General features: G+C 38.1%; 2 protein-coding genes across 2 annotated transcripts in view; one reads left to right on the top strand and one right to left on the bottom strand.

Moving 5' to 3' along the window:
- Window positions 1-158: 158 nt before the first annotated feature.
- LOC135078160 (golgin subfamily A member 5) lies at window positions 159-20,914 on the bottom strand. Its single transcript, XM_063972748.1, has 12 exons — window positions 20,814-20,914; window positions 19,143-19,322; window positions 18,833-18,921; window positions 7,783-7,879; window positions 7,207-7,387; window positions 7,067-7,156; window positions 6,185-6,301; window positions 5,564-5,741; window positions 4,855-4,999; window positions 4,279-4,437; window positions 3,529-3,649; window positions 159-329 (listed from the first exon to the last, which is right to left on the bottom strand). The coding sequence occupies exons 2-12, from the start codon at window positions 19,278-19,280 to the stop codon at window positions 217-219; spliced, it is 1,428 nt and encodes a 475-aa protein (XP_063828818.1). The 5' UTR covers window positions 19,281-19,322; window positions 20,814-20,914; the 3' UTR covers window positions 159-216.
- Window positions 20,915-22,535: 1,621 nt separating this feature from the next.
- Window positions 22,536-27,207, top strand: part of LOC135080058 (neurogenic locus Notch protein) — a 169,619-nt gene continuing 164,947 nt past the window's right edge. Inside the window, exon 1 of the mRNA XM_063974738.1 lies at window positions 22,536-22,859. Coding sequence (XP_063830808.1) covers window positions 22,751-22,859 — 109 coding nt within the window. The 5' untranslated portion in view covers window positions 22,536-22,750. The remainder of the gene's footprint in view (window positions 22,860-27,207) is intronic.

Here is a 27,207-nt window from a genome sequence, read left to right as displayed (position 1 = left end):
ATTATTTTAATATTGAAAGGCTCTACAGGGCAGGATATGTTACGTACCATACAGCATCTCATTTATCATCAGTGTGATTACAGTCAAATTGCTTTGATCTGCATAACAATAAACATTCGTGTTTCAAAATAATTTATTTCTTCATAACGTGATTTTAATTCTAGTAAGTGGGGGTTGCGGCGCTGGGCAGTGTTGAACACATTTTGGTCTAAATTCTTATTTCCTTGGGAAGCCCCTGAAGCCCTTCCTTCTGCACTTGGTGTCGATGATGAGCTGCGCTTGCCTCTTCAGGTAGCAACGTGACGGAATGTCTTCCTCTTCGTCCGAGGCTGTAGATTAATAGAAAGATTTAGTGTGTGATGAAGAAGATGATGGTTTTTGTGCACACAAAACTGCATCATCTATACCTACTTATAATAAATCTGTAGAGAGGTCAATTCTTGTACATAAAATAATAATAAATTCCTTTATTGAAGTTACAAGTTTTATCATTACAGGGTTTGGTACAACTTCTTTTAAGTTTATAAAAACCTGTATTAGAAGTGTACCCTCTACATGAAATATACAGGGTGTCCCAAAAACAATGGATAACCCTGTAACCGTCGATACGCCTCGCCATGGTCTCCCTAACGTCCAATTTTGACCCCAGTAAAAATATCACCGTTTTCAAGATTTTTAAGTTTTTGTGCATTTTTAGAAAATTGCCACCTGCGATTACTTTTTTTCATGCCATTTCTACAAATGAGGATACTTTTCAATCTAGTTTTTTTCCTTATCACAAGGGATAGTTGGGCTATCAAAAGAAAAGATTAAAGTTCAACAAACTACTTTAAAAGTATGAAAATTTTAAGAAATTGCAGAGAAGAAGGAAAAATTAATTCATTGTCTTGCACTTTTGATCAGCCGTCGTGTAAAAAAAATGTAGGAAGACCATCGTGCCCATTACCTTAAAAACTTTCTTGGTTAATTGAGATTCTAAAAAGGTATCACCAGCCTATGTATTCTGTATTATTTTTATCTTATGGCTACTTGAATAGCAACTAGAATGAAAACTGCAAAAATGAGTTTTTCTCGTAATAGTTAAACTAGGACTGCATAGTGGCATTAAATACAAATGGATAATTTTTGGCGTAGGAATTTTAATAAAGCAACATTTTATCATCATCATCATCATCATTTCAGCCATAGGACGTCCACTGCTGAACATAGGCCTGTACCCCAATGATTTTCATAATGACCACTTGGTAGCGGCCTGCATCCAGCACCTTCCTGCTTACCTTTATGAGGTCGTCGGTCCACTTTGTAGGTGGACGTCCTACGATGCGCTTTCCGGTACGTAGCCTCCACTTGAACCCTGTTGCCCCATTGGCCGTCCATTCTGCGTTTTTGTGATTACATAATTTTTGTTTTACACCTTATAAATGTGCCTATAGACAGATGTCCGTGATGATACACGGCTCGGAAACGTGGATTTTTTGCACAGCGTACTATGGAAGGGGCTATGCTCGGGTTTCTTTACGAAACCGTATCAGAAATTAGGAGACCTGTAAACGAACTAAAGTCGCTGACATAGCCCGACGGATCAGCAAGCTGAAGTGGCAAAGGGCAAGGCACAGTAGTTCGCAGAACTGAGGCAGCAGGGTTCAAGTGGAGGCTACGTACCGGAGAGCGCATCGTAGGACGTCTACCTACAAAGTGGACCGACGACTTCATAAAGATAAGCAGGAAGGTGCTGTATGCAGGCCGCTACCAAGCGGTCATTATGAAAATTATTAGGGTACAGGCCTATGTTCAGCAGTGGACGTCCTACGGCTGAAATGATGATGATGATGATGATAAAATGTTGCTTTATTTAAATTCCTACGCTAAAAATTTTCCATTTGTATTTAATGCCACTATGCAGTCCTAGTTTAACTATTACGAGAAAAACTTATTTCTGCAGTTTTCATACTAGTTGCTATTCAAGTAGCCATAAGATAAAAATAATACAGAATACATAGGCTTGTGATATCTTTTTAGAATCTCAATTAACCAAGGAAATTTTTAAGGTAATGGGCACGATGGTCTTCCTACATTTTTTTTACACGATGGCTGATCAAAAGTGCAAGACAATGAATTAATTTTTCGTTCTCTTCTGCGATTTCTTAAAATTTTCATACTTTCAAACTAGTTTGTTGAACTTTGATCTTTTCTTTTGATAGCCCAACTATCCCTTGTGATAAGGAAAAAAACTCGATTGAAAAGTATCCTCATTTGTAGAAATGGCATGAGAAAAAGTAATCGCAGGTGGCAATTTTCTAAAAATGCACAAAAACTTAAAAATCTTGAAAACGGTGATATTTTTACTGGGGTCAAAAATGGACGTTAGGGAGATCATGGCGAGGCCTATCGATGGTTACAGGGTTATCCATTGTTTTTGGGACACCCTGTATTTTCAAAATAACTATCAGGGGGTGATTGATCGATACTGATGCCAAAAATGCAATCAGTAAAATTTTTGTCTGTCTGTCTGTACTCTGTATGTATGTTCCTTATAGAAACAAAAACTACTCAACGGATTTTAACGAATCTTGATACCAATTATTCTTCATACTCCTGGGCAGGTTATAGTATACTCAAGAATTCCCACGGGAACGGGAATTAGCGGGAAAATTGTTTTGTATGAAAAATCTAAACCGCTTAAGTTAGATGCTTGAAATTTGGCATGCAGGTACCTTAGTAAACTTAAAGCTTAGTTACAACAGGATATTGCAAAATTCCCACGGGAACGGGAGTTAGAGGGAAAAAAACATTTGTATGAAAAAATCTAAAACGCGTAAGATACTTAGATGAAGGGGGTAAAACGGGATCCACGCGTACGAAGTCGCGGGCGGCCGCTAGTTGATCATAAGATCCATGGGTTCTGTTGCTTACGAATGTGACGATTGACAAGAAGGTATGTGGAAATGGGATCATATTAAGTTACCAGGATTTTGAATATCAACATCATCATCATTTCAGCCACAGGTTGTCTACTGCTGAACATAGGCCCCACGCATTGATTTCCTGGATGCAGGCTGCTACCAATTTTGAATATATCATATTATATCACATTGTAGGTACTCTCTCTTTGCGCTATTATGTATTTACTTAACACATGCTTAACACGTGCTTGGTACCTATATTGTATCCCGTGATTTTATCTAAGTTAGTTATTTAAAATTCTAGTTTAAAGGACAGCATTGCGGTTAAACCACATCCTGTCCGTATTTATCGTGGCATCCTGTAAACATCAATCTGACCAGCACTGTGATAAAAGTACTTTTTGACCTACACGAGGCATTGTACCTACAACGTAATTTCATGATCATTATTTCAGCCATAGGACGTCCACTGCTGAATACAGGCCTCCCCAATAATTTGCATAATGACCGGTTGGTAGCGGCCTGCATCCAGCGCCTTTCTGCTACCTTTATGAGGGCGTCGGTAGGTGGTAGGTACACCTTGTGAACGTTTTACGAAGAATTAATTTCTTGTTTGAAAACATACCAGGCCCTCTGACAGGTTCCTTCTGCACCAGCTCCTTGTAAGTTGGAACAGCTTTCTCTGTCTCCTTGGGGGTACTGTGGCTGACGCTGACTCCAGCCACTGATGATGGACGGCTTGTTGGCTGAAATAACAACAATTTAACACTTAAGATCCCTCCCGCTCGCAAGCTATAAAATGACGTTAAGAGTATGAGACGCGAAGACATTTTAGTCTCAGGCTCTAGGCTTTCGAATGGTAGTAAACACTCTAGTCAATTGACATAACTTGTAGAGCAATCAAAACGTGACTCTCCTATTCAATAGCAAAGACCTGTGCTAAGACCAATAAAACGTCACCAGGTCGCGAAATTAATTGCCTACCTCTTTATTAATTTCAAAACTACTGAAATCGAATTAGTACCTATACCTGCTAAATATGTAGATTAACACTATGATTAACACAAACAAAATAAATAAACAGAAGAAACGGCACAATTTAGGTGATCTTATCACAATAAAGCTCTTCCAGACAACCTATCCAGATGATAAGAAAAATTAACTTGATTTTTAGGGTTAGATTTAAAGATGGAATGGTCATGGAATTTATTGGTATCAATGCCCAATTTGACTTCCACATCGCACGGTTGGTAGTGGCCTGCATCCAGCGCCTTCCTGCTACCATTGGCCGTCAGTTCTGCGTGGCCTATGTTCTGCAGTGGACGTCCTATGGCTGAAATGATGATGATGAATGCCCAATTTTAGCAATACTCACGTTAGAAGGCACAGCGATGAGCGTGGTCTCGCCGTGCTTGATCCGTATCTCGTCTGCGCGCGCGCACGCCTTGTCATACCGCTGCGTCAGCACTTGTACCAGCTCCTGCACGTCGCGCGCCTCCGCCGTCCATTCGGGCATCGTCGGCTCTGGGATTACCTGGAAAAACAAACTTGTCATGGCCTTTTCTATGTTAGTATGGGCATCTGGTTCGGGTCAGCCTAATGTCGTCCACTGTAAGATAAAGGTCTCCTCCATGGATTTAGGCTAGTGGACGCCAGACCTACGTCATTTTATAAAAGCTGAAAGTTTGTCAGCGTATGCTCCCAATATAAATTAGAATCTAATCAAAGGTCTGGCGTCCACTAGCTCTTAGTCTACAATGACCGGTCCTGCGATACCCCAATCCAGGTGCTTCACTCGACCTTCCCCAGAAACTCCACCTAGGTTGCTCTAGTAAGGGTTGCATAAGTTCGGGAACACAGAGGAATGCAGAGTGAATGTATCAAGTGTTTAACCATTAACTTAGCTGTAATTAGGTAATTTAGATTCAGATACGATTTTTACCATACTTACATCTAACATTTTACACAGATCATACAGTAGTCGCTTGATGTCCAGAAGCACAGTAGTAAGTTCCTCAAGCTTATCCTCCAGCTCTGCTTGTGTTTCTTCTTCTTTTCGTATTTCTTCTTTCAGCTCATTGATTTGGTCTTGACCTCTGTAAATTGACGTTTGCACAAATTAACATTATTACCACCACCACAGAATAAGTAATAGTACCAAGGCCACCATCATTAATAATGTTACCGTTAGTACCACTTATATTTTTAAGTTTGTTGCGCTATGTCGCAAATAACAGATGTTGAATGAAAGTCACGGACTAAGCTTTTTTTAACCAAAACGGGGAAGCTTTCAACCTGCGTCTCACTTGATGGAAAGTGATGATCAGGCTGTAGTAGTTGCTAGCGAGCTTTACCCGGAATCTTCAACCACAGAGGAACTGACGGAACTGACTTCGACGCAGACTCGTGGCAGGCGGGAACATTAGTAATTTTTGAAACAGAGATGCACACTCGCCAATATGTTATTTATTAACAACTAATATAAACAACTCTATGTCTGCCTCTTTGTGACAGTTCCCATAACCAGTGTAAGTACGACAGAAAACGTGATATGCACTGTCTTATTATTACACCGCCTGCAATGAGTCTTTGCGCAAAGTATAGTGACTATCTTAACTCAAAATTAAGATTGTGAAAATCTTTCTTAAAATAATACATACTCATCCTTATCTTTAACCGAGGCGAATTTAAACGCCTCCAGTTCAGCCATTAGTGCAGTCTGGCTGGATTCCAACTCCAGCTTTTCTTCCTCTGTCGTCTGCTGGAGGTAGTTTAGACGCTTGGAGGTCTCTCGCTGGGCGCGGAAACGGTCGAACACTTCGTCTGTGTCTGTGACTCCTGGAAGACAAACTCATTTCTTGGTTTGCATTTGGCCTATAGAGCAGTGTAACTGTTTTAAAGCAAGTCACACACAGTTGGGATTTTTTTCCTAACGCAACGTGTCAGTGTAGCAGGTATGGATGTGTCAAGACTGTCAAGTTTTGAATATAGGATCTTAATCTTCGTATTCACAAACGATGCTTGCTTATGTGAATCAGCAAATCGAACGCACAGCGTTGAATGGAGCTCTGCAATTGGTTCGTGTGTCACCCTGTGCGTCCACGCGCACTGGCAGACCTCAGTGTGGGCATAGGTGTTGATTGCCTATTACTTGTCTTCTGAACTTGCTATAAATACCATAAGCCATATAAAACGTTTTCTTACCAAATTTTAACAGTATAAGTTAGTTTTTGTGTTCAAAAAAGTTTCGAAAATGTGAGCTTTTGAAGTTTGTTCAATACCTGTAAGTTTCATGAGCCGTTGGAAGATCTCCTCCATCTGTGCAGCGGCTGAAGACTCCTCAGTGACGGCCTCTCCCTCCGTGGACCTGGTGGAGTCCTGGCGCACCACTTGACGTGCTGTGGGTGAGATGTTAAAAAAAAAGGTAATTATTTATTTATTTATTTATAGAAACCAACAGCGATACATTGAAAATGTTAGTTAAAAGATTAGACTGATAGTACCTATAGCCAATGACAAGTTCTGTCTGCGTTCCGCGTGCGTGTAGCCCGCGTGATAGGAAAAACATGACGTATGTTATAATGAAACGCGGATAGCCCGCATGCGATGCGCTCCGAAGCGCGGTTGAGTTCCGCGTTGTGCGCACGCGCCTCCTTAACATTTCTTCTGCCCTTACCCTGAGGCGCTATAACTTTCCCCCGGGATAAACTTGACCTTCACTGGTTGGGTTTTTATTGGCGGTCACGCTGTAGATCCTGGTTACACAGGAGTTGCAGTCTTATTCATAATTAGATCTATAGTAAATTCCAAAATTATACCAAATCAACCACTGGGAGTGGTTGGGTCTACTATCAAATTGTCGTTTCAACCACCACCAGTGGTTGCAGATTTATTGGAGGTCGCTGGGAACAATTATATTTTTATTCCCAACGACTCTGGGGGTGATTGCGCCAAATATTAGTTAATCGTTTCAACAACCACCACTGGTGGCAGATTTAGTGGGGGTCGTTGGGAATAAACCCTGTTACCTGTGCTTCTCCAACTTCTCCAGCTCCCGCTTTCGCTCAGAGAATCTCTGCGCGAAGTAGACACGCTCGGAAGCGCGGTTGTGCTCTGCGTCGTGAGCACGCGCCGCTTCAACACATCTTTTCTCTGTCACTTACCCTGAGGCGGAAAGATGCGCTTCTCCAGCTCGCGCTTCCGCTCAGCGAAGCGCTGCGCGAAGTAGACGCGTTCCGAAGCGCTGTTGTGCTCTGTGTCGTGAGCACGCGCCGCTTCAACACATCTCTTCTCTTTCACTTACCCTGAGGCGGAAAGATGCGCTTCTCCAGCTTCTCTAGCTCGCGCTTCCGCTCAGCGAAGCGCTGCGCGAAGTAGACGCGTTCCGAAGCGCGATTGTGTTCCGCGTCGTGCGCCCGCGCCGCCTCCGCCGCGGTCGCTGCGGTTGCTCGAATGCGCATCTCTGCTGCTTCTTCGCGGACGTTCTGGGTAAGGAAAGGACTTTTGATACAAGTTTTTTTTTCATTTGTATAGTGATGGGACGTCCAAAGTGGACAAAGGACCTCATAAAAGTTGCATACAGGAAGGCTCCAGATGCAGGCCGCTACCAATTTGGAAATCATTGGCAAGCCAAAGTTCAGTATTGGACGTGTTGTGGCTGTAATGATGACCATTACCATCATCACTGGCAGGGGTACTAGATGTGGTACTAGGTAGGTAATACATTTTTCTAATAAGTTGATACCGCGTCTATAAAAGTACCACGGGTAATAATATGAAACAGAATTTCATCTTTAAATTGAGATGTTTTCTATGGTAGAAGAATCCTGATGCGATCGTTAACAAATTACAAGATATACTCTATGCCCTATTTACTCACTTCTAATTTCATAATTTCTTCCCTTTGTTTGTTCAGCATATCTTCAATTCTCGATAATGAGCTTTCGAACTTGACCGAGTCGTCGACCAGTGCCTGTCTGTTGACAAAAACTTTATTAATAACTAGCGGCCGCCCGCGACTGCGTACGCGTGGATCCCGTTTTACCCCCTTTATCTATCTTACGCGGTGAATATTTTTTACATACAAATGTTTTTTCCCGCTAACTCCCGTTCCCGTGGGAATTTTGCAATATCCTGTTGTAACTAAGCTTTAAGTTTACTAAGGTACCTGCATGCCAAATTTCAAGCGTCTAACTTTAGCGGTTTAGATTTTTCATACAAAAGGATTTTCCCGCTAATTCCCGTTCCCGTGGGAATTCCTAAGTACACTATAACCTGCCCAGGAGTATGAAAAATAATTGTACCAAGTTTCGTTAAAATCCGTCGAGTCGTTTTTGTTTCTATAAGGAACATACAGACAGACAGACAAACATTTTACTGATTGCATTTTTGGCATCAGTATCTGTTCCGGCTCATAATTCACCTACACACAGTTTGGTTGTGGTGCTTCATAAAGAGACAATTGCCGTCAAGTTTTTTGTAGGAGTTAGATGTGTCAGTTTGGTTTAACCCTACACTGCATGATTTTTTTGTTTTTAGAAAAAAAAATCTTTTCAGGCAATATTTGTGGTCTAGAACATGGGAAGCACAGCTAAAATTAAAAAAAAGTAGTAGTTGAGGAGAAAATGGATTTTTTTATTTTGTTCCATATGTGGCACTGCATGCAATGACCTACCTAAATTAAAGCGTAATCAATACAGGGCATGTGTAGTAGTTATCAAGGATTACTCCCATTTATGAGGCTTATTAGGTAAATATTGGCGTAGCATGATAGAGGCCTTAGTAGCGCACATCTGCTCATCCACTGACAATGCTTCTCGTTTGGGTATAGCTTGACATTTTTTTTAGGATTTCTATTAGATGTCTGAGTTATGGAGACGATCGTATCCTGCAGTGCCTGCTGGTGGCTGAGTTGTATTGTCATTGAAGTGTAGATATTGCTGAATTTTTCTAACTGGTTTACTTACTGACATGGTATTTCTTATCAATGGCAAATAATTACAAGAAATATTGCAAAGGAATTTCAACTTCTGGTTCTAGATCGGTTTGCCCTCAAAACTCAAGATTTGTTGGATGGTAATTTTTTTCCAGCTGATATTTTGCTTTATTCTGGCGACGGAAACAGCAGGTGTTGGAGAAGCGTCTTTTGCAGCAGACGCGGAAGAAACGACTGTTGATTGACGTGTTCGTGAAGCCAACTGCATCACGAATCTGAATGTAGGGAACAGCAGGATCTAACCACTAGGATTTGGTATATTATGCTGCTGCATATCACCAGCATATGACCCTGATAATGGTGCAGCGAATTCATACCTGTTCAGTGAAAAAAATTGCTCTTCGTCATCCGTACTTATTGCTAAATGTTTCAGAAAGTTTGTTGAGGGTAGATCTAATTGAGGCAATGTCATCGTCACTTTCGGCCTGAGGAGTCTTGTTCATCTTCATTGCCTAATAGTATTGTCAAATAATTTTAGATTTGAGCGCTGGATGAGGTTTTCTTCGCCACTATGCAAAAATAATCAACATCATACCATTAGTATACATGTCTAAAATTGTATCATCACTGCATGAAGTGACACATCGGGAACACACAGTAATTGTAAAAATTTAGTATCGAAACACGGTCAAATTAAAAAAATATACTTACATTTGTTTAGATCACTGATATTTCGACATTAAAACAATTTATCCACTGTTGCATTCCATAAACAACTATTTTTTATTAAATTTTCAAAATGAATACGCACGGCGCGTGGCTGACGTTCAAAATTTTCAATTAAATGACTGATTAAGCGAGATAGTGCTGCCATCTAATTTCAACTAATGCAATAAATTGATGCTATTGGTTGTTGTCACTTTATTTACGTAATGATAGATGCCGCTACTTGGCTCAAATCAGAAAAAGCATCAATTATATTGGTTGTCCCACATAAGGGACTGAATGCAGTGTAGGGTTAATAAAATGAAATGTCAAAACTTCACTTACCTTTTGGTCGTCTACAAGACAACACTGTAAATCTAAATTGCATTATAATCAGAGTTCAAAAAGTCATCAAGAGTTTTATTTGGCTCCATTGTGTCAACGACAAGACATAAATTGGTGGCCCATGAGGGGAACAAAATCGCAGAACAAAATTGCAAAAGATTCAAAACCGTTCAACAAATTCGAAATTCAAGACCAACGGAAGGACGAGCAAATTCCCAAAAATTCGAGCAGCTGAGGAAAGCGGAGCAGTAAGGCAGCCAAAGCATTACGCCGTCTCATCGTGCCATCGGATTAATGAGATAAGTGCCCAGTCCTTTACCAAATTCCTAAATCCAAGTCTATACCTAAAACATAACCTAAGCTCATTCCCGTACTATTAGATCGTTTTCGCTTGTTGTAATTAAATTATCCAAGTTTTACGATAATTATAAGTGGATATTTGTAGTTATTTAGGTAAAATATTGCAAAATATCGTGATAATTCTAGAGGCAAGGTACATCCCACCTACCCACTTTTAAAATTTGTGTATAATTATCGTAGCAAAATCCATTAACTTTTATATAAATCTATATTCATTCAATTATTTAACTCGGAATTGTTATTTATTTGTGATAACCGAGTTTGGTGGCCCATTAAAATTAAACTTCACATTAAAATTAAACTTTTACATAAAATTGAAACTCAAGTTTTGTTACACGTAGGTCATAGTTGTTTGCCGAATATTTCAGGCTCATCGAAATTATCAAGTGCAGGAGCACTGAGCGTGCCTAAGCTGTGCGCCGTGCTGTGCATTAGCAGCGTCGACGCCGGTTTCCCGAGTCTACGCGCAAGCACCGAGGAGGAGCGTGAGCTAAATTAATTATTTATTCCTTCTTGACTATTTGCTGATTTATATTCAGTCGCCTTTTGTAAATTTCTTGTTTGTGCTGTATTTATTTCTATAAATTACAATGGAATCTGAAAGATCGGGTAGGTCTAATTTTGAAAAGGCTGACGAGAAAAGAGTTAGAGAATTATGTATAAAGCGAAGTTCAGTAAAAGGTCAAATCACTAAATTCAAAAATTTTTTGTAGAATATAAGTCAGCAAGAAGAATTGGCGAACCTTGAGTTGGCCGAGTTGACTTTGAAGCTCGGCAAGTTTGAGGCTTTGTCCATGAAGTTCGATGAGTTGCAAAGTCAGATTGAAGTTTTTAACCCTGATAATTTAGACGGGGAGTTAAACGAGAGGGAAAATATTGAACATGATTTCGTGGCAAACATAGCATTGGCAAAAAATATAATAGAACGTCAAAATAAAGTACAACAAAGACGCGAATCATTTTTTGACGCGGATGCTCACTGTTCTATAGAAAATAACGGTAATAATATTAATAGCAATACAATGGGATTTAAATTGCCGCAAATACAAATTTCTAAGTTCGATGGAACTTATTTCAGATGGCTTGAGTTTCATGATACGTTTGAGAGCTTGATACACAATAATTCCCACATTTCTCCTGTCCACAAGTTTCATTATCTTGTCTCATATCTGGAAGGAGAAGCTGCTCGAATAATATCTAACTTAGAGATATCAGCATCTAATTATAAAGAAGCGTGGCAATTGTTGTGTAATCGTTACAATAATAAAAGATTGTTAACTAATCATCATTTAAACTCATTGTTTAGTATTCAGCCTTTAAATCGCGAATCTGAAAAGTCACTTAGGTTCTTAGTTGATCACGTGACGAAAAACTTGCGTGCATTATCCAGCTTGGGACAGCCCACGGACAAGTGGGATATGTTACTAATATTTATGTTGTCATCCAAATTAGACAGTCACACACTCACTAAGTGGGAAGAATATCGCAACGTTTTAGACGATATACCTACTTTAAACCAATTTTATAAGTTTTTAACGGACCGTGCTGACGTGCTCGAATCTATACATAGGAGTAAATATAACAACAATAACTATAATTCAGCAAAAGGTGCGTCATCAGCGGCGGCACCCGCGCGTAATTATGCAGCGACGAGCAATCATAATAATTACAACAATAATAATAGCCGATCTACTAAGTCGTTCGCTGCACTGAATACGCAACGGTCAGGAACATTTTTGTGTATTATTTGTGGTGACAACCATAGAATTTATGATTGTGCTATGTTTAAATCAAAAGGCATAGATGAGAGATTGAATTATGTTAAAAAATATAAGCTTTGCGCCAATTGTTTGCGTCAAGGTCACCCGTTGAGCGAGTGCCGTATGGGGCCTTGCCGCGAATGCAACGAACGGCATAATAGTTTGTTACATAGGCCAAGAGCCATGGTGCATGATTCTAAATTAGACACTTCGTCTAATGACACTATTGTTAATTTTTCAAAACTCAAACAAGAGCAAGTGCTTTTATCAACTGCCATAATTGAAATATCCAATCCAAATACACACAAAACAACTCGAGCTCGTGCATTATTGGATTGCGGAAGTCAATCGTCATTTATGACTAAATCATTAAAAAACAAATTAGGTCTGAATTCAAATCAAATAAATGATATAAACGTAATTGGCGTAGGTAATAATTCATGCTGTAAGATCGAAGAAACATGCACCGCTAACATAAGTTCATTAAATAAAAACGAATTTAATATTGATTTGCAATTTTTTATCATAAATGAATTAACTAGCAAAATACCTTCAATTCAAATTGATATTAACTCTCTAAAAATTCCAAAAAACATAACCTTGGCGGATCCCACTTTCTATCAGCCCTCTAAGATAGATATTTTAATTGGTGCTGACATATTTTGGGACATAATAGGAAATGAACAGCTGTCATTAGGCCTCGGTTACCCTAAACTTCATAGTTCAAAATTCGGATGGCTAGTTTCTGGTCCATTCAACCCAAATTCAAATTTTATATCAAAAAATTCTATACAATGCAATTTTATGCAAAAAGAACAAAATAACTCTGATAACGAAATAGACAAAATGCTTCCAATTTTCTGGAATCTAGAAGAAATTCCAAATAGCAAAAATATATTATGCGAAAGTGATAATTTTTGTGAAAATCATTTCATGCAAAATACTGTAAGGTTAGATAGTGGTAGATTTCGAGTGAAATTACCCTTGAAGGAGTCACCTGACTGTTTAGGGGATAGTTTTAACTTGGCAAAAAGGCGATTTTTTAACCTAGAAAAAAGGTTTAGGCGAAATCCAGATATAAAATTGCAATATACAAAATTCATTGATGAATACGCAGAATTGAGACATTTATCTGAATGTCAGTCAAAACCTGACATTGCTTATTTCTTGTGTCATCATCCCGTTCTAAAGGAAGACAGCGAGTCAACAAAATTACGCGTCGTGTTTGATGGCTCCGCGGCATCTTCTTCGGGTTATTCTTTAAACGACATTTTAACAGTGGGTCCAACTGTGCAGGATTCGTTGTTTGCTATATTGATTAGAGCTCGGCAACATAGATACATCTTGACAGGAGACATAGAAAAAATGTACCGTCAGGTAGAGGTCGATGAAGGTGACCGTAACCTTCAATTGATTTTGTGGAGGGATCAGGAATCTCAACCTTTAAAAATATTAAAACTAAACACACTCACGTATGGCACGGCCAGCGCGAGTTATTTAAGTACTAGGTGCATTAAACAATTAGGCGAAGAATGTGAGGATGAGATGATCAAAGACATCATCCAACACGATTTTTATGTCGATGACCTGATTTGTGGCAGTGATAGTAAAGATCAGCTGCGTTACATCTTAAACTCGGTCTCTAAAGTGCTTGTCTCTGGATGTTTTAATTTGAGAAAATTGAAAAGTAACTTACCCGATGTTTTTGAAAATTGCGACATGAATGCAAATGATAATTTAACTTTTAGCGAATCAACAAGCACTTTGGGGATGGGGTGGAAGCCTTCTACAGATGTTTTTAATTTTCCGACTAAGCCTTTGGCAGAAAACAAAAATATTACAAAACGATCTATAATGTCTCAGTCTTTTAAAATTTTTGACCCACTCGGTTTGCTATCTCCGTTCATAATATTACCAAAAATATTAATTCAAAAGTTATGGCTTCAGAAGTTGGACTGGGATGAGCCCGTTCCATTATCTATTGCCAATGAGTGGTTTTCTTTTTCTAAACACATTCCATTATTACAAAACTTAGAAATACCTAGACATGTGTTATGTGTTGACCCAGTACATATAGAATTACATAGTTTTAGCGATGCTTCCCAGCACGCTTATGGGGCATGCATTTATCTAAAATCTGTCAATGCTCAGAATGAAGTTACTATTAGATTGTTGTGTGCTAAGTCTAAGGTTGCGCCGCTAAAGGCAACCACTATGCCACGACTAGAACTGTGCGCTGCACTCCTAGCCGCTAGACTATGTAAGGCAGTAAATGAGTCACTCCGTATTCAACCAAAGCGCATGATTCACTGGTGCGATTCGAGTATCGTGTTAGCGTGGATTCATAAAGGCTCAAGTAAATTAAAAGCTTTCGCCGCTAACAGGGTTCTTGAGATAACCGAGACCACCGAGGCAGCTTCGTGGCGTTATGTGCCTACCTCACTCAATCCGGCAGACTTGGTTTCGCGGGGGGTAGACGCAACTAAGTTGATAAACATGAATCTGTGGTGGTCAGGTCCCGACTTCATGGCTAAAGACGAGTCGGAGTGGCCTAAATTCACAAATAATAAAATACCGGAAATAGAATTACCGGAAGTAAAATGTCATAATACAACAATTACTGAATCATTTATTAATTTTGAAAATTTTTCTAATTTATCGAAATTGCAACGCACATTTGCCTATGTTAGGAGGTTCATACATAATTTGAGGTATCCTAAAGATAAGCTCTTAGGTAGTTTAACAATTGACGAACTTAATCATTCTTTTTATTTTTTGTGCTCGGCTGCTCAACGTCAATCATTCGCTACAGAGTACGAAATGCTCAGTAAAGACAAACAATTAAATGCAAAATCAAAAATACTCCCATTGTCTCCTTTTCTGGATAATAATTTGATAAGAGTAGGTGGCAGAATAAGCGCTTCGTGCTATGCTTACGAAAAGAAGCACCCTATATTATTGCATTCTTCACACCATTTGGCTAAATTATTTTTTGAACGGGAGCACATTAAGCATTTACACGCCGGGCCACAGTTATTATTGGCCACGGCTAGAGAGACTGTCTGGACGGTAAATGGAAGGCGGCTCGCTCGTAGTGTTGTTTTTAACTGTGTGCGTTGCAAGCGTTTAAACGGTAAAACTATGTGTCCAAAAATGGGAAACCTGCAGGGCTAAGATGCGCGCCGTGATAAACTGCTATCGCGGCGTTATATCGATTTTGACGTCACTATATCGTTTTATCTACCGGCGCTAACATGGCACCCCGAAAATTATCATGTCATCTGTCAAAAAGTGATAGTGATAGATTTGTTTTTTTTTTTTGTGATAAACCTGGCAAGCCCTAACATGAAGCGCTAACTATATCATATTTTGACATCACGATAGGATAGGATGTGGTGTTTTTATCGTCCTCGATCCTTGCCCACGATAGCAAGACGATAGGAGATTAACTTTTTTGCAAGCTACTTTAACTCTATTTATTTATCATTTATAATGGTAAATGACATTTTACGACTAATTTGAGGCTAGTAAAATTCAAAGAAAGGAATCTAGCACCTTTGTGATACTTTTACTTCTAGGTGGAGATTGAGTTCTAGTTCAAGAGTTTATCAGTGTGAGGCGAATCTTGCGACAGTTTATAATCGCTAGCTGCAAAATCTTAGTGCTCCCACAGTCCCACCCACATATTAATTATTACATTACCTACCTTGTAAAATAACCATTACTTACCTACTTAGGTAGGCAGTCAACAGTACATCAGACAATACATATTAAGTTGCAAATGTCGTGAGATACCCCACAGTGTTTAGCTTGATTTAAGTACCTACTGTCATCTGTACATAATCTTGTAAAATTATTGAAAATGGGGCGGAATGTGGTGACCGAGCTTCTTGTGTCTACATCAAACAGTGGCAAGGTCATTGTCAGAAATTAGCATTGGGTGGGATGTGTAATCAAACTTGCTATAATAACAATGAGAATAAATGAATTTTACTAATTTTATAACTTGATGGTGATACCATACATACATTCCACATTACTATCAATCTAATTCCTCCATGTGGTCTTTTTTAAGGGCTTTAATGTGACAGGATGATAATCTTGTACAATTTATTCCATTATAATAAATTCATCATCATCTCAGCCATAGGACGTCCACTGCTGAACTTAGGCCTCCCCCAATGCTTTCCATGTTGCCCGATGGGGCAGCAAGGTTCTGGGGTGGAGGCCGGGTACCGGAATACGCAGCGTGGGACGTCCACCCACAAGGTGGACCGACGACATCATAATGGTAGCAGAAAGGCGCTGGACGCAGGCAATAAATTCATTATTGCAGTGTAATTTCAAAATAATTCAACCATTATTTACAAAATCTTTATTTGGAAAACTTTTGTTTTACAATAGCTATTTATAATTTCAAATACAAACAGAATTCCATGAATTGGTTAGCCTAGCCAGTACCCTTGAAGTTTTTCTTGCTGATTGTTATTGTAAATTTTCATGATAGTGAGCAAGACTTGATTATGTCTGCTTTAGAATGAAATAATCACTCATAATCCCACACTTCTTCATCCACTGTCTGAAAAAAGAAAGAATATTATTTAAACACAATTATAAATATTACAATTACTTAAACAGTTCATAAATAGAAACATTTACTTAATCCTATTTGTATTTTAAGTTTACATACAAAATATTGATCACAGTATTATTACACGGTGAAAGAACTATGTGAAATAAATATAGGAAAGAAGGTGAAAGCTTATTTGTAGGAATAAAGATATTTTTCCTTTTCTCCGGTGCTGTTACTTATGAAAATCAAGATCTGCGGAGTATAGCTAATATTTTAGACTTTAGGTACTTACTTTGCTACTTATGAGTGTAACTTTATTTCTCAAATCTCAATAAACTTTCTGACTGCTTCATGTAAGTTGAATAATTACTGTAAACCTCGCATTATGGGGTAGGTAGTGGAGTTCGGTTATTCTGTTAATTTTGAAGACTTCATTCTTTAATACTATCGGTATGATTAGGAATTCTTCATTGTTTTTCTTTAACTTGGTTATCTCTTCGTTTGATATTTTCCGTACTTTAGAAATATTAAAAATAAGACTGGAAACATAAAAATACAATTTTAAAAACACAAACAAATACAATCAAGCAGTCATGTAATGTCAACAAAATTGACATAACTTTTTTTTAATGACGTTCTCACTGCTTTAAGATATGTGTTTTTAGCCGAATTAGTAGCAGAAATGAACGAGATTGAACGAATGAGCTAAAATATTTCAAGGTTGGCCAACATAATAACGCAATTTTTTCTTAATATGGCAACAATTCGGTTATCACGCGATAGCGGTCGATAGACTTTTCTATCGATGGTCCCATGTTAGGGAAAATGATAAAATTATCTACGTGATCGAAAATTGTCTTATCATATCATGTCATTGTCGATGCGCGCATCTTAGGCCTACTGCCCGCAGAGAGAATAACACCTAACTATCCTTTCTTGTCTGTGGGACTGGACTTCGCGGGACCGTTTATGATTTTAAATAGAAAGGGCAGAGGCAGTCGCTTAATAAAATGTTACATGTGTCTCTTTGTTTGCCTGCGATATAAATGTTTACATTTGGAAGTAGTCACTGATCTCACTAAAGACGCCTTCGTGATGACGATTCGTAGATTCATAGCTCGCCGAGGCAAGCCATCTGAAATTTTCTGTGACAATGGACGAAATTTTGTTGCTGCGGCCAAGGAAATTGGTAGTATTTTATCTAAAAATACACAATCTTTGTCTGATTTTGCAGCACAGGAAGGAATAAAATTTATGTTCACTCCTGCATACGCACCTCATTTTGGAGGCATTTGGGAAGCCGGCGTCAAGTCGGCTAAGTTTCACATTAAGAGAGTAATGGGCAATAGTCATTTAACATTGGAAGAAATAACTACATTATTCGCACAAGTGGAGGCTATACTCAATAGTCGTCCTTTATGTCCTCTCTCTTCCTCTCCTAATGACCTCCTTTCCTTGTCTCCAGGGCACTTTCTCATCGGGAGACCCTTGACGGCGCTGCCATCACCGAACCTAAAGGACGTGAAAGAAAGCAACCTGCGTCGCTACGCCAGGGTGGAAAAACTACATCAGCACTTCTGGAACCGCTGGCAAAAGGAATACATCAGCGAACTTCAAAATCGATCGAAATGGAGAACAGATAATGCAAGTCTGACGATTGGAGACATGGTACTCATCCAAGAGGATAACATACCCCCCTTGAGTTGGCGCTTAGGGCGGGTCACTAAATTATTCCCGGGAGCTGATGGAGTCGCTCGTGTCGCTGATGTCCACACGCTGCGAGGTTCTGTGCGACGGCCCTTGGTTCGACTCTGCCCGCTGCTGTCAGAAGAGAAGATTCAGGGTTGAAAGAGTACTTTCAACGGGGCGGGAAGATGTTCCGGCTCATAATTCACCTACACACAGTTTGGTTGTGGTGCTTCATAAAGAGACAATTGCCGTCAAGTTTTTTGTAGGAGTTAGATGTGTCAGTTTGGTTTAATAAAATGAAATGTCAAAACTTCACTTACCTTTTGGTCGTCTACAAGACAACACTGTAAATCTAAATTGCATTATAATCAGAGTTCAAAAAGTCATCAAGAGTTTTATTTGGCTCCATTGTGTCAACGACAAGACAGTATCGATCACTAATCACCCCCTGATAGTTATTTTGAAAATATATTTCATGTACAGAATTGACCTCTCTACAGATTTATTATAAGTATAGATAGACAATTAGGCATTTAATTGTTTGTTTTCTGTACCTATTTACCTTATTGTAAGGTATTTCTTCTTCACCAGCTCCGCCTCTGTCCATTGTATCAGAACTTTGTGAATTTCGTTTTCTAAATGCGATGCGTGCTGGAAATAAGTTATGATAATAATACATTTATAAAAATTGAACATTCTGACTTCAAAATTCAAATCAAATCAAATAAGTTTATTTGCTTATTTACTTCTTAATTTTTGATAGCGTTACATGCAGCCTTTTGCTTGTATTCTGCCACCTATGTTTTATTAACATTTTTTTTCTTATTAACTTCTAGCTTATTTCACTTTCTTTTTTAGCTTATTTCACTTACTTTTCTAGCTCTCGTCGAAGATTTGGATTTGACAAGTTCACTTTTAGTGCTCTCTATCAGAAGATGTTCGTACACCTTTTCCAACTCGCACAGTTTGTTCTTCTTGCTTTTCTTCTCATACTTCAATAGGTCAAGCATTTTCCTTTGTTCTATCACTTTTAGGTCTAGGTTGTGTATAATCTGAAAGTGTATTACAATCAAAATTAAGTTTATCATAAATTAATAACCAATTTGCTATGATGGCTTTTTTGTAGTTGATATACCTCACTCTCCATGACCACTATGGTCTACCACAACAAGTGATATTTTTATAACCATTAACAAACATTAAAATGTATAATTCACATACGCGTAATTTTCACGAGAGATTTTTATCCTCTCAATTTCATAAGCATTTCAGTTTTTGTTCCGCCAATCGATGCAGGCCTCTCAAAGCCATATCTCTTTATAAAAATTCTTATAGATTTATCATCAGCACAAAAACTGGGCCTGCATGCTAAACCAACATGGCTGTCGTATTACATAACGACGTCGTCGTCTTTGGGATGGGTTCAGAAGGTTTCCTCGATTCCGTTCTACAAGTGAAAGAAGTAACGGTGGACTCCCTTGACTTAGCGGTTCTAGATTCGAATCCCAAATAAAGCTTAGTAACTTAATTAGCTTAGTGGTTCTAGATTCGAAGTGAATGTTATGCTTTCGGTCTGATTTGACCATGAAAAAAGAATAGGCTCATAAAATCCGATACCCATCGTGGTGCTGCTATAGTGCTATACCCCTGTTGTTAAAAAAAGGGTGTGAAAGAAGTAATATATATTGTATGCTTTTTGAAATTCAAGAGTTTCTTAAATAATGTTTAAAAACCCCAATTAAGCTCTCGTTGCCATAATCACATTAACTCGAGTGTGTTAAGCAAACTTACTGAATCCATTGGCAGTGTATAATGACGTTTCTTGCACATGCGGCGGCGCATCTCGAGATGCCAATCAAATGGCGCAAAAACTTGAAAGCCTGGCCGAGCTTTTCAAATGGCTACAGCAATAGATTCCTGACTTTAAAACTGGATGCTGAAGGTATTAAGGTTTGCTGTATGAATAGATGAAGATAATTTGAACATTTATTTAGAAGCGTGGGTGTACGTAATCAAAAATTACATTACCATTAGGAAATACCACGAAGAAGAAAATAAAGAAAAATTAGGAAATTGGGATTATTAAATTTTATAATTTTCCAACACAAGAAGGAAACTCTGGGAGAGAGAGGAGACACGAAAATAGTTCTTTTCACACTCTGCTGTATAGCCAGGGTCTACTGTTTGGCCGCCAATAAAACCCAACCAGAGATAGGAGTACCTATTCCAGGGGATATTTATCAATCTCGAAACCCGCAACTGTTCAAAAGAATCATCATCATTCGGTAATTTTAGTCTCCACTGCAGGACCACGACCCTGGCTTACCAGAGGCTAATGGAGGCTACACTCCCTACGCTGTAGACGGGCAGGGGAGGAGTTCAAAGAATACACAAGATTATCCAAATAAGCATGGAGGCGCTGGATATAGGCCGCTACCAAACGTGCGATGTGGAAGTCATTGGGGGAGACCTATGTTCAGCAGTGAACGTCCTGTGGCTGAAATGATGATCATGATGAACCAAACAAAGGCAGACATAGTTACCTGATCAGAGTTCTTATTCCCAAGAGGGCAGACCTCGTTCAGATACTTCTTAATCTGCACCTCCTCCTCGCTGATGACCGCCCTGGCCTGAGTGAGTTCATTGAGCCTCAGCTTTATTTCTTTCTTCAAAGTATCAATGAGGTCATTGTTCTGCTGCTTTTCTACTTCATTTACTTCGTAGCAGGATTTTCTTTGACCCTCTGATAAAAAATAAGCATGATCTTATTAAAATACTAGCTTTTGTACGCGGCTTTACCTGCGTAAGTTTCGGTATATTACAGAAAAACTATTACGCGCGTCTCTTTTTGAAAAACGTAGATAAAAAAAGAAAAAGTCCTATGTTTTTGTATTTCTATACCAAATTTCATCTAAATCCGTTCAGTACTTTTTGCGTGAAAGAACATCCATCCTTACAAACTTTCACATTCAGGATATTAATGGGGTTATGGCAATAGCAGAAATCTATAGACGTTCAAAAATTACTGGAGCAAAGGAATAATAAATTAATCATAGATTACTTTTATGTAATACATAGTACATTAAACTGTTATGACTAATGTAGCTAGACTAATCAATTTCTATTATGTCTCCAAAGCAAAATAACAAACCTGACAGTTGTATTTTCTTTTTGATCTCAAATATTTTTGTGTTTATAGTTGTAAGACGATCTTCTGACTCCACTTCGAACGGATGTTTTTGGTAACACATGGCCATTGTGTAAAGTTACTATCTGCTGGGATGATACTTCGGTCATCGCTAAAGATGAGCCTTGGGTACTGGAGTATCGATCAAACTTTAAGGGTAACTATGTGAGGTAGGTACGAAGTTATATCCAAAGCTCAGGTCCAAAGCAAGCTTTTGGGGGCAAAAGACATCAACGACATTTTATTTAGAATTTCAAAAAATACCTTTTACAAATATACCTAGTTTTATTGTAGTAATTTCAGTAGATACTAAGTGTGAAATAAAACGGTTTCTGAAATAAGAATTACCTGTTATGTACAAAGTTTACGTATTTCATTTAGGTATTCGCAAATTCATCGACTGAATATTTACTATTATTGAACGGGCGACTTTAAAAATCTGACTACATAATATTATAATAATGAATTTGAAAATAATTTTAGTAGTCATTTTGTGTAATGTTACGATTTTGATATTTTATAACTTTAAATAATAAAAAAATCACAATTCCGCTGTTTCAAATATACATAATTATTTATTGTGTTCAATTAATTAAACTGCAATGCAAACAACCGCAAACCATTATAAACACAATCAACAAAACAACATGTGCTACTTGAACTTTATCTAAGTAGACGAAAGCTGCAATTCACCCTTCCACCCCTCCGAAACACCACCAAAGCGCCATCTGTGTCGCCGCGCCCGCACCACGAAGCAACGGCTACGAAAGCTCTCGATTGGCTGCTCGCTTCCAAGTGTTGAATTACTTGATTTCTCCATTGAATCAACATTCCTGCGCGTACGTTTACATGTGTGCGTGCATCTGTTCTCACGCCTTTTTATCTGCAATCCTATATTGTCATGACTTAGATAATACACTAACATTATTCAAACACTCAAACCTAATTCGCGAATGTGATTAAAAGGTTTAGATCGCCTAAACACAGGCGGTGTGGACCGCGCGCACGCACACAGGCGCGCCGGCGGCCATTTTGATTTACTGTACGCTCGTATTTACGAACAAAGCCGTCAGATGCGTGCGGGACGCGGCTGCGCATGCCAAACGGGCTCTGTACGTTTCGTTCAAACGTTTTTTTACCGCTAAAATGACCAATTCCGCAATGTTTTCAACGTAACAACAGTTCAAAAACAAAATGAAGTGTCAGTTCTTACATTTGGTTCCGTGAGTGCATATTATTGAGTGATTAAACGACATAGCAGAAGTAAAACAAATGTGTGCGATCCATGTGTGAATGTTGTGCTACAAAATGTGGTCTAGAAACTTTATACCGGATTATGGGATTAGACTGCTGTCTCTAGCTGTTCTGCTGTCGCTGGCAGCGAGGATCGATGGTGTCGAAGGTAGGTGTAGTGTAAGATAGGAGCTTATGAAAGCGCGGATGTAATGGTGCCGCGGGAAAAAGTCTCGGTGGGCGGTGCGAGCTTTCGTTGTGCGCTGCGCTCGCGCACCGGTCGGTTTACCTCCGTTCTCACACTTAGTGCGGACTTGTGAAACGAGCCTTTTAAAACTGGAGTTAAGTCAACGCATCGCGTTTTTTAATGTTTTCTGTGCGCGTTTCTTGGTGAACTTGTAGTAAGCCGACCGTTGCATGACATCGGATCAAATTTCGCATTAAGTAGATTGATCAGGCGACCGTTAGTGCTACCTGTTTAGAGAATAATATTCAACGATTCTTTTAACCTTTTAGTCAGACATTTTATTGAGCTAGCTTATGTAGTTATTCTTGTCTAAAACCGTTATTATTGAAGGACTTGGACATGGTAGTATAGGCCTATCTGTAAAAGTAGTTAGTGTATCAAATTTCGCGTAGTTAGTTGAAAAGCTTTATTTCTTAACTGGCTAACATGATTCTACCCGAATCGAAAAGCTCATAAATCTAAAATAACAGATTTGAAACAAAAACAACAGCTTCTGTAGTTGGCTTTTATCGTAGATCTACTAATTTTTACATTAATCTAGCTGTCAAGCAAAAGGCGGGTATAGAAGAAATACTACCACGAAAGAAGCTTACTCCACAGAAGCTTTTTAATTTTGTAAAAAATGGACAGAAGCGCTACAAATATATATTACCTATTCAATTATCTGTTATTATGTAAATATTACAGACAGATGATCAAATCGAAGTTCAAAAAAAATTATAACCATATTATCAGGAAACCTAATTTATAATGGCACAAATTGTTACAAATCTGTAACTTCCATTTCTGTCTTTTAGCTATCTATTTACTATTTCTCCCAGTGAGAAGACTAAAGCATTTTGTATCGTTTTGTAATCCAACTAAGTGTCCAGTCTACTACGAGCCAAGTCCATCTACTGGAATACAAATCGACCAAGTCTCTATTAGCATTCCATCCACTAGCCCACGATTTCTGAGCGCGCCACGACTGTACTTTTTGAATATTGATCGTGTAATACACATTTATTTCATTCCTCCTGTCAGAGACACGGATAACCACCGAAATCTGCATTTTTAGGGAAAGTACGAGATATGTAATGGACAATTTGTATGCTTTGGTGATGGTAAAGACTGAAAAAGGAGTGAAAAGGTTTAGGCGCTTTGGCAATGATGCTCAATGTAAATTTTAAGTTAGGTTTTGTGTTCAACTTTCTATGATCCCGGTTTATTATGTACAAGTTGTAATACAATGTCTGTGTTTATCATTGTTCCTATTTTGTAAATTACCGCTAAACATTGTTTATCAGATAGCAGTATTATAACAATAATAAATTCCCTCTGTTTTGATAATTCTTGATATAATTGTGATTCATATTCATACCTAAACAAGTCCTAAATAAAAAGTAATAAAGATAAACAAAAATTATAACAGTATTTACGTCATTTAAGAAAAGTAATCTGCAAATGACTGCAAAGATCAATAGTAATATAACGGTTGTCTTATTTTACAATGAAATCTTCTCCCGATAACTTTGGAGTTATAAGATTAAGCTAATGTGACTGTTATACCACCGCAAAGGCAATATTGTATGAGTTAAGTATTTCCGTTTACACATTAAGCCATGCTCTTTTACTCAGATAATGTATTGCCTTACCGGGAATGTTTGCTAGCATTTTTGTATGAGCAGGGCTCAGCTTACAACACTAACATTAGACAATACTAAGTATACATGGGAAAAGTTGTTGCTAACCAAAACTTTAGGATATAAAGGCTCTTTTATTTTAACAAGCATGTTTGTATGAAAATTGAGGATCTGTAAATTTTATGTTTTTGTTATGCAATTTTGTTTGTTCTAAGTCAAATGATGCGATGATAAAATGAATTAAATGTGCAGTTATAGAAGGTAAGTGAGTATTTATAGAAGTTATGGAGTATGATTCTTTGAATATGCGCAATATTACTTAATTTTTTTGTTTAAACGTTTTATTTAGATTTTTGATCACCTAAAATGATCTGTTTATTGCATTATTTTGTTTAATTTATTTTATTTAGTTATTTACACTACATATAGGCAACAGCAATAATGGTTGAAGAAGCTTACCTACTACCGAAAGACTTTCTCGCGTGAATTATAATCGAATATTTGGTCGATATAATATCGCATGTGCACCCATATGTCTTGATTTGAATCCGCGCAGATGTCATGTTGATAAAACACTGTCTGCTCCACTTTTATAAACAGTGCCAATTAATGTTCAATTGTGTGGCCAATTGGCGGGCCAGGGCTACCATAGTAAGTCTAGATCTCTTAGAGATCTTTTAAAGATTTAGAAACTAATAATAATAGTGATAGTAATTTCTTAGATTTTTTTCCTGGAGACAGACTAAAACTTACGCCAGTATTCACAAACGATGCTTGCTTAAGTGAATCAGCAAATCAAACGCACAGCGTTGAATAGAACTCTGTGATTGGTTCATGTGTCACCCTGTGCGTCCACGCGCACTGTGAGATCTCATAGTAATGTTTGTGAATACGGGTGTTATTAATCCGCTGGCGGCCATATTGTAGATTTTAGCTACACATTACAACTGTTAACTGCGATGAGAATAAGGTATTAAGAAATGTTATCATAGTTTCAAATTACGACGTTGAAGCACCCAGTGGAAGGTTGTATCTCAACATACGATACTTGACATTGTGTCTACAGCACAGTAAAAGCTTTCTTAAATGTTGTACCAAAAGTGGCGTAAGTATAACCAAAGATACTAATTTCAGTACAAAAATTTATTAAAGTAAATGGAAAAAGTGACATGTGACATAATGTCATCCATTACTATCTATTAGCAAAACCAAGAGGTGAAAAGGTTTGGTAAAGTTTAACCCTAAAAAAATTGGTAATGCACCGCCTTAACTGACCAATGTAAAAGCTGTAACCGGCTGTTTCTAGCCCATAAACTGTAGGCTAAAATAGTTCTTGTTTAGCTTGAAATATCACGCTTAAAGGGAATTCAGCCCTAACTAGGGTCATCGCACACTCAGTTATAAATCTCAACTAACGCTAATATGCAATTTCTCACTTGATACTTACTTACTCTTCTATCTTTTATTTGCAACTTATCAAGCTCTTATAACCAGAGCCCAAAGACTCACATTTGCATAAATCACTGCATTGGTAGTGTTGCCTGAACCCAATCGGGTGAACGCGACAAGAAATTGTTCTGAGAATATAGCTTTGTAAGTCTGAGAAACGCTAAACATGCGAGTTCCTTATCAGTATCATGTGAATGATTTTCATTGAATCTCATAGACTTGTTTGCTAAGTGGAATTATATTAAACTGTTTTAAATAATAGTTTCAAATTGTTACAAGATTTAATACAGGGTGGCTCAAAATTAGTACGTCCTCACTGACACTGGAGGTAGCTAGGCCTGAAACGCATCGAACAAGCCTAACTGTCCATATAAAAGTGTGATGAGTTTTGAAATATGACTGTTATTAGTTATTTTTAATTAAAAAGGGACTAAATAGACGTATTCGATGCGTCTTAGCCTCACCTACTACCTCCAGTGTCAGTGTGATAAGCTAATTTCGGGACGCGCTCTGTATAAAACAATGGATTTAGATACCGATACCAATAGACTGTGTAGCACAGAAACTGCGTAGGGTAGACGATCACAAAATAAGCTTACTTAAAAAAATATGAGCAAGAGAAACACTCACCCATCCTGTATTGATGTATTCGAATTGGCAATAAAATCAACAATTCTCATTGAAAGACCCGTTTAAAATTTCAAAAATGATTGAAGGGTCTACGTATGACCATATAGGTAGAAGCATTTAGAATTTTAGACCACACACGGCAAAAATCTGCAACAGTAATTTGTAGTTCTTAGCCTTTTTTGGATTAGGTTAAAGCCGTTTGTTGTTGAGCCAATTGCCTTTTAAGAGCCATTTCACAAAAATATTCCGCGCGAATTTAGCTACAAACTGTCAACGCAACGACAAAAGAGTAAAAAGAACGCCGAAATGGACAAAAAAATCTTGAGCCGTGACCGTATTAAGACTTGATATAAGTTATTAATTTTAAGGTAGAATAAGGTATTAGAACATGATAAATTAATTTAAAATTTTAATAGAGTTTATTTAGTCTTTTAAAGATTTTTATACTTATTTCGATTAATAATGAAACACGAATAGGTATAATATGTAAAATATATTATATTAAGTACAAAATAAAGACAGTCACATAGTGAAAAAAAATCTGCCCCCTTGCAGCTCCATCATCGGAC

Source organism: Ostrinia nubilalis, chromosome 2 (assembly GCF_963855985.1).
Source record: "Ostrinia nubilalis chromosome 2, ilOstNubi1.1, whole genome shotgun sequence".
NCBI classification, from domain to species: domain Eukaryota; kingdom Metazoa; phylum Arthropoda; class Insecta; order Lepidoptera; family Crambidae; genus Ostrinia; species Ostrinia nubilalis.
Note: the sequence above shows the minus strand (reverse complement) of the source record. Positions and strands in the feature narration are given on the sequence as shown.

What these genes read in the sequence shown, in the direction of transcription:
- LOC135078160 (XM_063972748.1), bottom strand. Translation starts at nt 19,280, where the DNA reads ATGCTTGACCTATTGAAGTATGAGAAGAAAAGCAAGAAGAACAAACTG. An exon ending in GCGCATCTTTCCGCCTCAGG is followed by an intron (nt 6,302 to 7,066) that starts GTAAGTGACAGA and finishes TCTCACCCACAG; the next exon opens with CACGTCAAGTGGTGCGCCAG. An exon ending in ACGGCTCATGAAACTTACAG is followed by an intron (nt 5,742 to 6,184) that starts GTATTGAACAAA and finishes TTTGTCTTCCAG; the next exon opens with GAGTCACAGACACAGACGAA.